Source organism: Staurois parvus, unplaced genomic scaffold, assembly GCF_062004578.1.
Source record: "Staurois parvus isolate SC_StPar_1 unplaced genomic scaffold, SC_StPar_1.0 ptg000437l, whole genome shotgun sequence".
Taxonomy (NCBI): domain Eukaryota; kingdom Metazoa; phylum Chordata; class Amphibia; order Anura; family Ranidae; genus Staurois; species Staurois parvus.
In genome coordinates, this window is record NW_028318233.1 from 964,467 (window position 1) to 979,657 (window position 15,191).

Below are 15,191 nucleotides of genomic sequence, written 5' to 3' on the forward strand. Positions count from 1 at the left end.
TGTGCGGTGATTCTAAGATCGACGGCACTCATCTGCATGTCATACTGACTGACAGTATTATTTCTCTTCCCCAGCAGACTCCAAGGGCATTTAAATTAAAGGTACAGTGTTCTGCACTAATATAAAGGCTCTCTGAAGCCTAGAAACACCCTTTTTATAAGTTAAATTCGCAGCGAATATATTCGCCTCGAATCGAATTTATTCCGCGAATTCGGCGAATCAGCCGAATCGAATTTTTGAATAATTCGCTCATCTCTAGTCAGAATACAATGACTCAGCAGCAAGGATGAGGGAATCTGGTCTTTTTTTTTTTTTTAATTCATCCCACTGATTGAACAAACCAAAAAAATATTCTATGACCTCCCTTAGTTTCAGCCCTTTGTTTTCATACTGTGTATTGTAGTTTGCAGTACAGTTTATTTAACAGTTCAAAAGTAGGGGCAGGACAAACAAAACCTGATACTTTCAAGCACCACAACAGGTAAGACTTTGGTGTTTAGGGGTTACCTCTCTAGGAATGACCAATGACCATAAGCACTTATTCAGGTATCCAGTGTTGTGAAAATTCTTTGCAAATGCTTGACAATTATCACTTTACCTCCAATAGAGAAGTCGCTTTCTTTCACATGCACCAGATTTAAACATTAGCTAAACAGTAGAAATACAATGTGGTGGATCCTGGTATGCATAGGACAAAGCTGCTTGTGTTTGGCAGCCTAACCAGCTGCATTCACATTCCAGGATTCTGAACTGTTAAAAACACAGATTCCGCACTATCCATAAACAGGCCTTGTACTGTATTTCTCTAGGTAAATGCAATGCTTTGCTATCTCAGGCTTGGCAATTGTGTCTTTTTTTTAAAATCATGGGAAATCTGCGGGAAATTCAACATTTACCCTGTTATAAATAGGATGAATGCTATAGTAACCACTTTTCCACAATGAAGAACATGTTGGAAAAGTGTCAAGGAATGTTTTTTTTTCACTTGGCATATGTGTTGGTTAATGTGTTTTGATGGCATCTGATGCGTCTTTTATAAATCTTCCCCTATAAGTAGTGTTATAGCAAATTCTTTAATCCCTTGCTTTTAGATTGTAAGCTCTAATGAGCAGGGCCCTCTGAGTCCTCTTGTATTGAATTGTATAGTAACTACTGTTTCCTTCCATTTTGTAAAGTACTGCACAAGCTGTTGGCGCTATATAAATCCTGTATAATATTAATAACATAATAATAATATAATATTCAACTTTCCTGCTTGTTCACAGTGGTACTGTTAGCAGTCTTCATACAAGAATCGATACACTGGAAAAGTCCAATGCAAAACTCATTGAAGAGGTATGGAAGTGCTGAAATGTGCATGTATAAAATCTGTTGTTATATAATCTTCTTCATGTGCAATGTATGTGAAAATACCATTTATAAGCCAGTGCAAATGTGTTTAGGTCATGAGCAAATTAGCCACTTCCAGTCCAGGCCAATTCTGACATTTTCTTTTGCTAGAAAACTACTTCAAACTGCAATTTTTTGGCAAAAACACGCTAAAAGATAGGTTTGATCAGATGTTTGTTCAATCCAGTTACTGCTTGTTTACATAGGACCGATACAAGAAGTGATTAAATCCTCGTTGCTTCCAGTTTGTGATGTCACACAGTGAGAGGAACAACATCAGTTCCTTTCACTGTGTCCCAGGAACTAGATCCTTCCCAGGCTCTCTGATTGATTGGGAGAGCCCGGGTAAAGGCGGTGGTGGAATGGGGTTGGGACCCCCTTCTGCCACCTGTAAAATCCAGCAGCTTCTTAGCTGCTAGGATTACTTTTACTTTGTGCATAATCACCAGCCCTAAAAAATGATATCTCAATCATTGCTGCAGTGATGATCGAGATTGAGAGATCACCCTTCCAATCCATTGCACAGAGCAGTCCCTCACCTCCTCTTTGGCTGGCGCTGTCTATTCCTTCTTCCTCTGGGTGCCCTCTCAGCAAGTCATTTGCTAAAGCGGCACCCGTGCATGTGTGATCCTGAGCTATGTACATGCATAGACACACTAATGTACCTCTGGTACAGAGAAGAAAAAACTGTCCCTATGTTGTAGGGTAGGCCTTACCTCGGCCCCCAGTTTCTTATATAGTAAACGCTGTAATGCCTTCTTTAGGATGTCCTATAGGAAAAACTAGTAGTAGAGTGAGAAAGTACTACCAGCTGACCTCAGTAAAACACACCTTGCATCTGCTTTCCCCCTCCAGAAGATTGCTCCCGCCCACCTCTGTAGTTACATGCTTCTACAATGCAGTCATTATCACTGAACAATGTTCTCCATGAATACTCAGCTAGCATCCTCCTCTGCCAATGGATTGTTTTGTACTTTACCTTCTTCTTCCATAGATCTTTCATTTGATAGAGTTTGTAGCAGCTAAGCAATCACATAACAGCCTATGTGGAGCAGAGCTGTAGTACTGAAAACAGGAGATGTGTGTCTTTGGAAGTCTGTAAAGCTTACCATACACTATACAATCTGAATGTACAATCTCGTTTAGATTTATCATCAGTTATGTGGTGCAAGGGCCTGCCTGATTGGATACACAGTGATTGGATAGATAGATGTGTTCTCTCAAACGCAGAAGCAAATGTGAATTTTGCCACGTGCAAAATTGTGTGACAAATGTGGCAAAACGTGGTACAAATATGTGCAAACCGTAACAGCGCAAAATGTCCCATGAGATGAACTACTTTGCTGCATTCATTTCATACTCATCATACTGCTAGATGGCAGCAGATAGTTATCAAGAATGCCTTGGTACATTTTTCCATTTATCCTTCTTTCAATTGTATTAAAACAGCCCCGTTCCCACCTCCAAACTTCACTGTTGCTATGGTGTTTTTGGGGTGATGTGCCATTTGACCTCCAAACATGGTGTGTATTATGGCATCCAAAGAGTTTAATTTTTGTCTCATCTGACCAGACTATATTCTCCCAGTATTTCACAGGCTTGTCTAAATGTTGTGCAGCAAACTTTAAATGAGCTTCAACATGCTTTTTTTTCAGCAATGGAGTCTTGCGTGGTGGTGGATACAGGCCATGGTGGCTGAGTGCATTGCATATTGTTTTCTTTAAAACAACTGTACCTGCTAATTCCATTTCTTTCTGAAGCTCTCCACAAGTGGTCATTGGCTCTTGCCCAACTCTTCTGATAATTCTTTTTACTCCTCTTTCTGAAATCTTGGTCATGGCCAGGTTATGGTGTACTGATGTTCTTTCCACTTCTGGATTATGGCCCCAACAGTGCTCACTGGAACATTCAGAAGTTTAGAAATCCTTCTGTAACCAATGCCATCAGTATATTTTGCAACAATAAGGTTGCAAAGGTCTTAAGAGAGCTCTTTGCCTTTACCTATCATGAGATGTTTCTTGTTTGACACCTTGGTAATGAGAAACCTTTTATGGGCCATCAGTTGAGACTGAACCAGCTTATGTTAATTTGCACTGACAAGGGGCAGGATTGCTTTCTAATTATTGATAGATTTCAGCTGGTGTCTCCGCTTTCTATGCCCTTTTGCACTTCCATTTCTTCATGCGTTCATTACCTTTTCCCTGTGTCATTCCATTTTATTACACATAACTTAATTTCTGAATTTATTTGTTTTGGGTTTTTTTGTATGTATGGATTGCATGGGTTGTCACCAACATGTGACGAAAATTTCATGTCAATAGCACTTTTACAAATATATTTACTGAGAAAAATGGTGATGTGTTCAGTATTTATTTTACCTGCTGTATATTCCGTTGGAGTACAGTGGATATAAAAAGTCTACACACCCCTGTTAAAATGTCAGGTTTCTGTGATGTAAAAAAATGAGACAAAGATAAATAATTTCAGAACTTTTTCCACCTTTAATGTAACCTATAAACTGTGCAACTCAGTTGAACAACAAACTGCATTCTTTTAGGTGGAGGGAAGTAAAAAACTAAAATAATATGGTTGCATAAGTGTGCACACCCTTAAACTAATACTGTGTTGAAATACCTTTTGATTTTATTACAGCACTCAGTTTTTTTGGGTATGAGTTTATCAGCATGGCACATCTTGACTTGGCAATATTTGTCCTCTCTTCCTTGCAAAAACACTCCAAATCTGTCAGATTGTGAGGGCATCTCCTGTACACAGCCCTCTTCAGATCACACCACAGATTTTTGATGGGATTCAGGTCTGGGCTCTGGCTGGGCCATTCCAAAACTTTAAACTTCTTCTGGTGAAGTCATTCCTAGATGACGTTCCTCTTCATGTTCAGCTTTCTAGCAGAAGCCTGAAGGGTTTGTGCCAATATTGACTGGTATTTGAAACTGTTCATAATTTCCTCTACCTTGACTAAGGCCCCAGTTCCAGCTGAAGAAAAACATCCCCAAAGCATGATATTGCCACCACCATGCTTCACTGTGGGTATGGTGTTCTTTTGGTGATGTGCAGTGTTTTTGTGCCAAACATATCTTTTGGAATTATGGCCAAAAATTCAACCTTGGTTTCATCAGACCATAACACATTTTCCCACGTTTTTGGGAGACTTCAGATGTGCAAAATTTAGCCGGGCTTGGATGTTTTTCTTCAGAAGAAAAGCTTCTGTCTTGCCACTCTACCCCATAGCCCAGACATATGAAGACTATGGGAGATTGTTGTCACATGTACCACACAACCAGTACTTGCCAGATATTCTTGCAGCTCCTTTAATGTTGCTGTAGGCCTCCTGGCAGCCTCCCAGACCAGTTTTCTTCTTGTCTTTTCATCAATTTTGGAGGGACGTCCAGTTCTGGGTAATGTCATTGTTGCACCATATTTTCTCCACTTGATGATGACTGTCTTCACTGTGTTCCATGGTATATCTAATGCCTTGGAATTTCTTTTGTACCCTTCTCCTGACTGATACTTTTTTGGAAGCTCTCTGCGGACCATGGCTTTTGCTGTAGGATGCGACTAAGAAAATGTCAGGAAAGACCTACTAGAACAGCTGAACTTTATTTGGGGTTAATCAGAGTCACTTTAAATGATGGCAGGTGTGTACTGACTCCTATTTAACATGATTTTGAATGTGATTGCTTAATTCTGAACATAGCTACATCCTCAGTTATAAGAGGGTGTGCACACTTATGCAGCCACATTATTTTAGTTTTTTATGTTTAATCCCCCCCGCCCAAAAAGATTTAAGTTTGTTTTTCAATTGAGTTGTACAGTTTATAGCTCACATTTAGGCTAGGTTTGATCCCTTTCTGCAGTGTGTTTTGCGTTTTTTGCGCAGCAAAAACACACTACTGCTTTTCTGCAGCATTTCCATTGAAGTCTATAGAACCAAAAATGCTACTTTTTGCGTTTAAAAAAATCCCTGACCCTTTCCAAAAAACGCATCGGATGAAAATGCGGAGATATGAACCTGTCCCATAGGAAATCATTAGAGATGAGCGAATCGAACATGACAAAGTGGAATTCGTTCCGAAGATTTGGAAAAATTCTATTCGCGACGAATCCGAAGATTAGCAAACTTCGGATGCACGAATCGAATTTTCCCAAAAATGGCGGCGACATGTGTGGCGACGGAGAAAATGGACAGAGAAGATGGGGCGGGATCTCTGGGAAGGCACGCAGACAAGGCGCGCTGACCCATAATGCATTCATGACATGTGATCGCATTAGCCAATCAGCAGCCAGCCAGCACTGTGTAATGGTAGAGCTATAAATCGCGGCCATCTTAGAATTCTCCATTAGCCTCCGGTCATTCAAGAGAGACAGACCTGTGTGTATTAAGGGACAGAGTTAGGGCCACAGAGACTTTAGGGCCACAGAATCGTTACTCAGGGACACAGAATCGTTACTCAGGGACACAGAATCGTTACTTAGGGCCACAGCTATCAAAGAATCGAAAATTTAAAGTGACATACACCCTTTTTTTTTTGGTGGCTGTCGTGCACAGTTGGTGCTGCAGTTTGCCGATTGTGCAAAATAAACTGACTTTCTGCTTCACAACCACTATTGTACGTTCAAAGAGTTAAATCCATTTACACGCCGGCTGGCGGTAATATTTTTTGGGTGATTAGTGCATTCCAGTGACACAAACGTACAGTTTCCAGCCAACGGCAAGCTGCAATTGACCGATTGTGTACAATAAACTGACTTTCTGCTTCACAACCACTATTGTACGTTCAAAGAGTTAGATCCATTTACACGCCAGGTGGCGGTAATATTTTTTGGGTGATTAGTGCATTCCAGTGACATAAACGTACAGTTTCCAGCCAACGGCAAGCTGCAATTGACCGATTGTGCTAAATAAACTGACTTTCTGCTTCACAACCACTATTGTACGTTCAAAGAGTTAAATCCATTTACACGCCGGCTGGCAGTAATATTTTTTGGGTGATTAGTGCATTCCAGTGACAGAAACGTACAGTTTCCAGCCAATGGCAAGCTGCAATTGACCGATTGTGTACAATAAACTGACTTTCTGCTTCACAACCACTATTGTACGTTCAAAGAGTTAGATCCATTTACACGCCGGGTAGCGGTAATATTTTTTGGGTGATTAGTGCATTCCAGTGACATAAACGTACAGTTTCCAGCCAACGGCAAGCTGCAATTGACCGATTGTGTATAATAAACTGACTTTCTGCTTCACAACCACTATTGTACGTTCAAAGAGTTAAATCCATATACACGCCGGGTGGCGGTAATATTTTTTGGGTGATTAGTGCATTCCAGTGACATAAACGTACAGTTTCCAGCCAACGGCAAGCTGCAATTGACCGATTGTGCTAAATAAACTGACTTTCTGCTTCACAACCACTATTGTACGTTCAAAGAGTTAGATCCATTTACACGCCGGGTGGCGGTAATATTTTTTGGGTGATTAGTGCATTCCAGTGACATAAACGTACAGTTTCCAGCCAACGGCAAGCTGCAATTGACCGATTGTGCTAAATAAACTGACTTTCTGCTTCACAACCACTATTGTACGTTCAAAGAGTTAAATCCATTTACACGCCGGCTGGCGGTAATATTTTTTGGGTGATTAGTGCATTCCAGTGACAGAAACGTACAGTTTCCAGCCAACGGCAAGCTGCAATTGACCGATTGTGTACAATAAACTGACTTTCTACTTCACAACCACTATTGTACGTTCAAAGAGTTAGATCCATTTACACGCCGGGTGGCGGTAATATTTTTTGGGTGATTAGTGCATTCCAGTGACATAAATGTACAGTTTCCAGCCAACGGCAAGCTGCAATTGACCGATTGTGCTAAATAAACTGACTTTCTGCTTCACAACCACTATTGTACGTTCAAAGAGTTAGATCCATTTACACGCCGGGTGGCGGTAATATTTTTTGGGTGATTAGTGCATTCCAGTGACATAAACGTACAGTTTCCAGCCAACGGCAAGCTGCAATTGACCGATTGTGCTAAATAAACTGACTTTCTGCTTCACAACCACTATTGTACGTTCAAAGAGTTAGATCCATTTACACGCCGGGTGGCGGTAATATTTTTTGGGTGATTAGTGCATTCCAGTGACATAAACGTACAGTTTCCAGCCAACGGCAAGCTGCAATTGACCGATTGTGTACAATAAACTGACTTTCTGCTTCACAACCACTATTGTACGTTCAAAGAGTTAGATCCATTTACACGCCGGCTGGCGGTAATATTTTTTGGGTGATTAGTGCATTCCAGTGACATAAACGTACAGTTTCCAGCCAACGGCAAGCTGCAATTGACCGATTGTGCTAAATAAACTGACTTTCTGCTTCACAACCACTATTGTACGTTCAAAGAGTTAAATCCATATACACGCCGGGTGGCGGTAATATTTTTTGGGTGATTAGTGCATTCCAGTGACATAAACGTACAGTTTCCAGCCAACGGCAAGCTGCAATTGACCGATTGTGCTAAATAAACTGACTTTCTGCTTCACAACCACTATTGTACGTTCAAAGAGTTAGATCCATTTACACGCCGGGTGGCGGTAATATTTTTTGGGTGATTAGTGCATTCCAGTGACAGAAACGTACAGTTTCCAGCCAACGGCAAGCTGCAATTGACAGATTGTGTACAATAAACTGACTTTCTGCTTCACAACCACTATTGTACGTTCAAAGAGTTAGATCCATTTACACGCCGGGTGGCGGTAATATTTTTTGGGTGATTAGTGCGTTCCAGTGACATAAACGTACAGTTTCCAGCCAACGGCAAGCTGCAATTTACCGATTGTGCTAAATAAACTGACTTTCTGCTTCACAACCACTATTGTACGTTCAAAGAGTTAAATCCATATACACGCCGGGTGGCGGTAATATTTTTTGGGTGATTAGTGCATTCCAGTGACATAAACGTACAGTTTCCAGCCAACGGCAAGCTGCAATTGACCGATTGTGCTAAATAAACTGACTTTCTGCTTCACAACCACTATTGTACGTTCAAAGAGTTAGATCCATTTACACGCCGGGTGGCGGTAATATTTTTTGGGTGATTAGTGCATTCCAGTGACATAAACGTACAGTTTCCAGCCAACGGCAAGCTGCAATTGACCGATTGTGCTAAATAAACTGACTTTCTGCTTCACAACCACTATTGTACGTTCAAAGAGTTAAATCCATTTACACGCCGGCTGGCGGTAATATTTTTTGGGTGATTAGTGCATTCCAGTGACAGAAACGTACAGTTTCCAGCCAACGGCAAGCTGCAATTGACCGATTGTGTACAATAAACTGACTTTCTGCTTCACAACCACTATTGTACGTTCAAAGGGTTAGATCCATTTACACGCCGGGTGGCGGTAATATTTTTTGGGTGATTAGTGCATTCCATTGACATAAACGTACAGTTTCCAGCCAACGGCAAGCTGCAATTGACCGATTGTGCTAAATAAACTGACTTTCTGCTTCACAACCACTATTGTACGTTCAAAGAGTTAAATCCATATACACGCCGGGTGGCGGTAATATTTTTTGGGTGATTAGTGCATTCCAGTGACATAAACGTACAGTTTCCAGCCAACGGCAAGCTGCAATTGACCGATTGTGCTAAATAAACTGACTTTCTGCTTCACAACCACTATTGTACGTTCAAAGAGTTAGATCCATTTACACGCCGGGTGGCGGTAATATTTTTTGGGTGATTAGTGCATTCCAGTGACATAAACGTACAGTTTCCAGCCAACGGCAAGCTGCAATTGACCGATTGTGCTAAATAAACTGACTTTCTGCTTCACAACCACTATTGTACGTTCAAAGAGTTAGATCCATTTACACGCCGGGTGGCGGTAATATTTTTTGGGTGATTAGTGCATTCCAGTGACATAAACGTACAGTTTCCAGCCAACGGCAAGCTGCAATTGACCGATTGTGCTAAATAAACTGACTTTCTGCTTCACAACCACTATTGTACGTTCAAAGAGTTAGATCCATTTACACGCCGGGTGGCGGTAATATTTTTTGGGTGATTAGTGCATTCCAGTGACATAAACGTACAGTTTCCAGCCAACGGCAAGCTGCAATTGACCGATTGTGCTAAATAAACTGACTTTCTGCTTCACAACCACTATTGTACATTCAAAGAGTTAAATCCATATACACGCCGGGTGGCGGTAATATTTTTTGGGTGATTAGTGCATTCCAGTGACATAAACGTACAGTTTCCAGCCAACGGCAAGCTGCAATTGACCGATTGTGCTAAATAAACTGACTTTCTGCTTCACAACCACTATTGTACGTTCAAAGAGTTAGATCCATTTACACGCCGGGTGGCGGTAATATTTTTTGGGTGATTAGTGCATTCCAGTGACAGAAACGTACAGTTTCCAGCCAACGGCAAGCTGCAATTGACAGATTGTGTACAATAAACTGACTTTCTGCTTCACAACCACTATTGTACGTTCAAAGAGTTAGATCCATTTACACGCCGGGTGGCGGTAATATTTTTTGGGTGATTAGTGCGTTCCAGTGACATAAACGTACAGTTTCCAGCCAACGGCAAGCTGCAATTGACCGATTGTGCTAAATAAACTGACTTTCTGCTTCACAACCACTATTGTACGTTCAAAGAGTTAAATCCATATACACGCCGGGTGGCGGTAATATTTTTTGGGTGATTAGTGCATTCCAGTGACATAAACGTACAGTTTCCAGCCAACGGCAAGCTGCAATTGACCGATTGTGCTAAATAAACTGACTTTCTGCTTCACAACCACTATTGTACGTTCAAAGAGTTAGATCCATTTACACGCCGGGTGGCGGTAATATTTTTTGGGTGATTAGTGCATTCCAGTGACATAAACGTACAGTTTCCAGCCAACGGCAAGCTGCAATTGACCGATTGTGCTAAATAAACTGACTTTCTGCTTCACAACCACTATTGTACGTTCAAAGAGTTAAATCCATTTACACGCCGGCTGGCGGTAATATTTTTTGGGTGATTAGTGCATTCCAGTGACAGAAACGTACAGTTTCCAGCCAACGGCAAGCTGCAATTGACCGATTGTGTACAATAAACTGACTTTCTGCTTCACAACCACTATTGTACGTTCAAAGAGTTAGATCCATTTACACGCCGGGTGGCGGTAATATTTTTTGGGTGATTAGTGCATTCCAGTGACATAAACGTACAGTTTCCAGCCAACGGCAAGCTGCAATTGACCGATTGTGCTAAATAAACTGACTTTCTGCTTCACAACCACTATTGTACGTTCAAAGAGTTAAATCCATATACACGCCGGGTGGCGGTAATATTTTTTGGGTGATTAGTGCATTCCAGTGACATAAACGTACAGTTTCCAGCCAACGGCAAGCTGCAATTGACCGATTGTGCTAAATAAACTGACTTTCTGCTTCACAACCACTATTGTACGTTCAAAGAGTTAGATCCATTTACACGCCGGGTGGCGGTAATATTTTTTGGGTGATTAGTGCATTCCAGTGACATAAACGTACAGTTTCCAGCCAACCGCAAGCTGCAATTGACCGATTGTGCTAAATAAACTGACTTTCTGCTTCACAACCACTATTGTACGTTCAAAGAGTTAAATCCATATACACGCCGGGTGGCGGTAATATTTTTTGGGTGATTAGTGCATTCCAGTGACATAAACGTACAGTTTCCAGCCAACGGCAAGCTGCAATTGACCGATTGTGCTAAATAAACTGACTTTCTGCTTCACAACCACTATTGTACGTTCAAAGAGTTAGATCCATTTACACGCCGGGTGGCGGTAATATTTTTTGGGTGATTAGTGCATTCCAGTGACAGAAACGTACAGTTTCCAGCCAACGGCAAGCTGCAATTGACAGATTGTGTACAATAAACTGACTTTCTGCTTCACAACCACTATTGTACGTTCAAAGAGTTAGATCCATTTACACGCCGGGTGGCGGTAATATTTTTTGGGTGATTAGTGCGTTCCAGTGACATAAACGTACAGTTTCCAGCCAACGGCAAGCTGCAATTGACCGATTGTGCTAAATAAACTGACTTTCTGCTTCACAACCACTATTGTACGTTCAAAGAGTTAAATCCATATACACGCCGGGTGGCGGTAATATTTTTTGGGTGATTAGTGCATTCCAGTGACATAAACGTACAGTTTCCAGCCAACGGCAAGCTGCAATTGACCGATTGTGCTAAATAAACTGACTTTCTGCTTCACAACCACTATTGTACGTTCAAAGAGTTAGATCCATTTACACGCCGGGTGGCGGTAATATTTTTTGGGTGATGAGTGCATTCCAGTGACATAAACGTACAGTTTCCAGCCAACGGCAAGCTGCAATTGACCGATTGTGCTAAATAAACTGACTTTCTGCTTCACAACCACTATTGTACGTTCAAAGAGTTAAATCCATTTACACGCCAGCTGGCGGTAATATTTTTTGGGTGATTAGTGCATTCCAGTGACAGAAACGTACAGTTTCCAGCCAACGGCAAGCTGCAATTGACCGATTGTGTACAATAAACTGACTTTCTGCTTCACAACCACTATTGTACGTTCAAAGAGTTAGATCCATTTACACGCCGGGTGGCGGTAATATTTTTTGGGTGATTAGTGCATTCCAGTGACATAAACGTACAGTTTCCAGCCAACGGCAAGCTGCAATTGACCGATTGTGCTAAATAAACTGACTTTCTGCTTCACAACCACTATTGTATGTTCAAAGAGTTAAATCCATATACACGCCGGGTGGCGGTAATATTTTTTGGGTGATTAGTGCATTCCAGTGACATAAACGTACAGTTTACAGCCAACGGCAAGCTGCAATTGACCGATTGTGCTAAATAAACTGACTTTCTGCTTCACAACCACTATTGTACGTTCAAAGAGTTAAATCCGGTTTTATTTTTGGGGTGCTTATTGAATTAAAGAGTATGTCAGACAACACGCAGAGGAGTGGCAGAGGAGGCAATGTTTCAGGAGCGAGCAGATGTGGCAGCAGAGGAAGGGGTCGAGGCAGCACTAGTCGCAGCCAGAGGCCAGTGCTCCCGGTGTCATCCAGCGGTCGTGTCTTTACCGACAACCCTGCCGTCATCGATTGGTTGACTCGGTCGTCTTCCTCTTCCCAGGTCACGTCTGACACCTACAGCCAACGGTCGGTGGGTACGTCAGACACAACCGATAGTTGGCATGGCCCGGGAGCAAGCCCACTGAAATCACGTGTCCTCGACCTGCCCCTGTCCTTTGGTGTTCCCTCACCAAGCGAAGTATCGCATGCTGTGGGCTCAGCCCCACTGTACAGTGAGGAAGAGCTAACAGAGGGCGGTCAGGAACGGGGGGAGACATCCGCCTCTTCAGCAGCCAGGCGAAGAAGTACTGGCGAGGAGAGTGGCTCGGTGACCGGTCTAGAGACAGGTCTGTCTCCTGACCCACACGCAGCCGAGGGGGCTAGTAGTGACGCGGAGACCCTAATTGATGATGATGAGGCTGATCGCACTTGGCAGCCTCGTCGTCATCAGGCTATTGCTTCCACATCATCAGGAGAAGAGGGTGCCAGCTTGCCAGCGAGCAAAACAGTCGGTGGGTTGCCCAGGAGGCAGCAGGGTCGCAGCAGTGTCAATGGAGCCAAACGGCCACGGAGTAGAGCACCAGCTCCACTGCAGCCTACCACCACGGCCAGTAGTGGTGCCGGTGTGCACGGAGGAAGTAGCAGTCAGCCAGTGAGGAGTAGCGGGGGCAAAGTTTCCTACTCGGCGGTGTGGCAATTTTTCGTCAAGCCGCCCGAGGAAGTAAACGTAGCCGTATGTCGACTATGTGGCCAGAAAGTCAAGCGTGGCCAGGGGGCCAATGTTGGGACTACAGCGTTGCGTCAGCATATGCAGCGTCGCCATTCGGTGGCCTGGGAAAACCGTGATAAAGATACGGCGGTTCTGCCTGCCCCAGCCTCCGCTCCATCACCCGCTCCGTTACTTGCTCCGTCACCCGACGTCAATCGCCCTCTATCTGCCAGTCATGGCTCCAACACCTCTGCTGAGGGGAGTTGTCGCTCGTTGGCATCTTCCGCTCGTTCAGATGCTCCTTCTCCTGCTACTCCTCTTCACGGATTCCGTCAGCAGTCTTTCTTGGAATCCGTTTCCAAGAGACAACAGTTTGCGAGCACGCACCCGACGGTGCAGAAGCTGAACGTCCTCCTGTCCAAGTTGCTGGTGCTGCAGTCCCTCCCTTTCCAAGTGGTGGACTCAGCACCTTTCCGAGAAATGATGGCTTGTGCCGAGCCGCGGTGGAGAGTGCCAAGCCGGCATTTCTTTGCCAAAAAGGCAGTGCCAGCCCTGCATTCACATGTAGAAGAGATGGTGGGCCAGTCTTTGAGCATGTCGGTCTCTGCCAAAGTGCACGGCAGCGCCGACGTGTGGAGCTGTAACTACGGTCAGGGACAGTACATGTCATTTACGGCCCACTGGGTGAACGTGGTGCCGGCACAGCCGCACCAGCAACTTGGACAGGTCACGCCGCTTTTGCCTCCACGTTTGCACGTCCTTGGTCCAGCAAAGATGTCCGCCTCTACCACCTCTTCTTCCGCCGTGTCCTCATCCGCCACCCCCGTGCCAAGTCCCATTACCCGACCGGCATATCACATGTGCAGGGCGCAACGGTGTCACGCTGTGCTGCACCTGGTATGCCTTGGCGAATGTAGTCACACAAGGGAGGAACTTCTGAGTGTAATGAACAGAGAAATCGACAGATGGCTGTCTCCGCGCAAACTGAAAATCGGAACCATGTTGACCGACAACGGAAAGAACATGGTGTCTGCTCTGCGTCAAGGAAGGTTGTGCCATCCATGCGCCATGCATGGCTCACGTGTTCAATCTGGTTGTCAAGCGGTTCCTAAAATCCACCATCCCACTGCAAGACATCCTTAAAATGTCACGTAAACTTTGCATGCATTTCAGCCATTCCTACACCGCAAAGCACACCCTCCTTGAGCTGCAGCGGCAGAACGGAATTCCACAGCATCGCCTGATCTGCGACGTTGCAACAAGGTGGAATTCAACCCTACATATGTTAGACCGCCTTTACGAACAGCGAAAGGCCATCACCGATTTCCTGATGTTACAAGCGGATAAAGGTACTCCCCTGTGTAACTTAGATGTCAGCCATTGGCAGCTCATGCGTGACACCTGCCACTTGCTCAGGCCCTTTGAGGAGGCCACGCTATTCGTGAGTCGGCAGGACTATGGGATGAACGACGTCATTCCTCTGTTGCACGTCCTGGAAGAAATGCTGTTAACAATGGCTGGTCAGGGTGCGGTAGACGTGGCGCACAGATCTCAACGCCACATGACCCCTGTGGGGGCAGGACAGGAAGAAGAGGAGGAGGTAGAGGAGGACATTGGTGCTCAGGAATTATTGAGTGAAATGGGTGGTTTTTCCACTCAGCGGACAGGAGGAGCAGGAGCATCTGGTAGAGGAGGAGGAGGAGACAGAGGACCCAGACGCACCGTGGCAGTATGCTGTGGAGATGGAGGCAGGGAGTCCCTCGCATTCTTTGGCACAAATGGCCCATAGCATGCTCGGTTGCTTGCGTAGCGACAGCCGAATAATAACCATCAGACAGAGGGATGACTTTTGGCTGTCCACCTTGTTGGACCCTCGCTACCGTTCAAAAATGGTGGCCTTTTTCACACCTGCTGAGAGGGAGGCCAAAATAAAGTACTATAAAAACCACCTATGT

The 15,191-nt window shown here is 44.0% G+C and overlaps 1 protein-coding gene across 1 annotated transcript in view; it reads left to right on the top strand.

Moving 5' to 3' along the window:
• Positions 1-15,191, top strand: part of RUFY2 (RUN and FYVE domain containing 2) — a 69,102-nt gene that overhangs the window by 33,587 nt on the left and 20,324 nt on the right. The window contains exon 9 of the mRNA XM_089687744.1: positions 1,266-1,335. Coding sequence (XP_089543870.1) covers positions 1,266-1,335 — 70 coding nt within the window. The remainder of the gene's footprint in view (positions 1-1,265; positions 1,336-15,191) is intronic.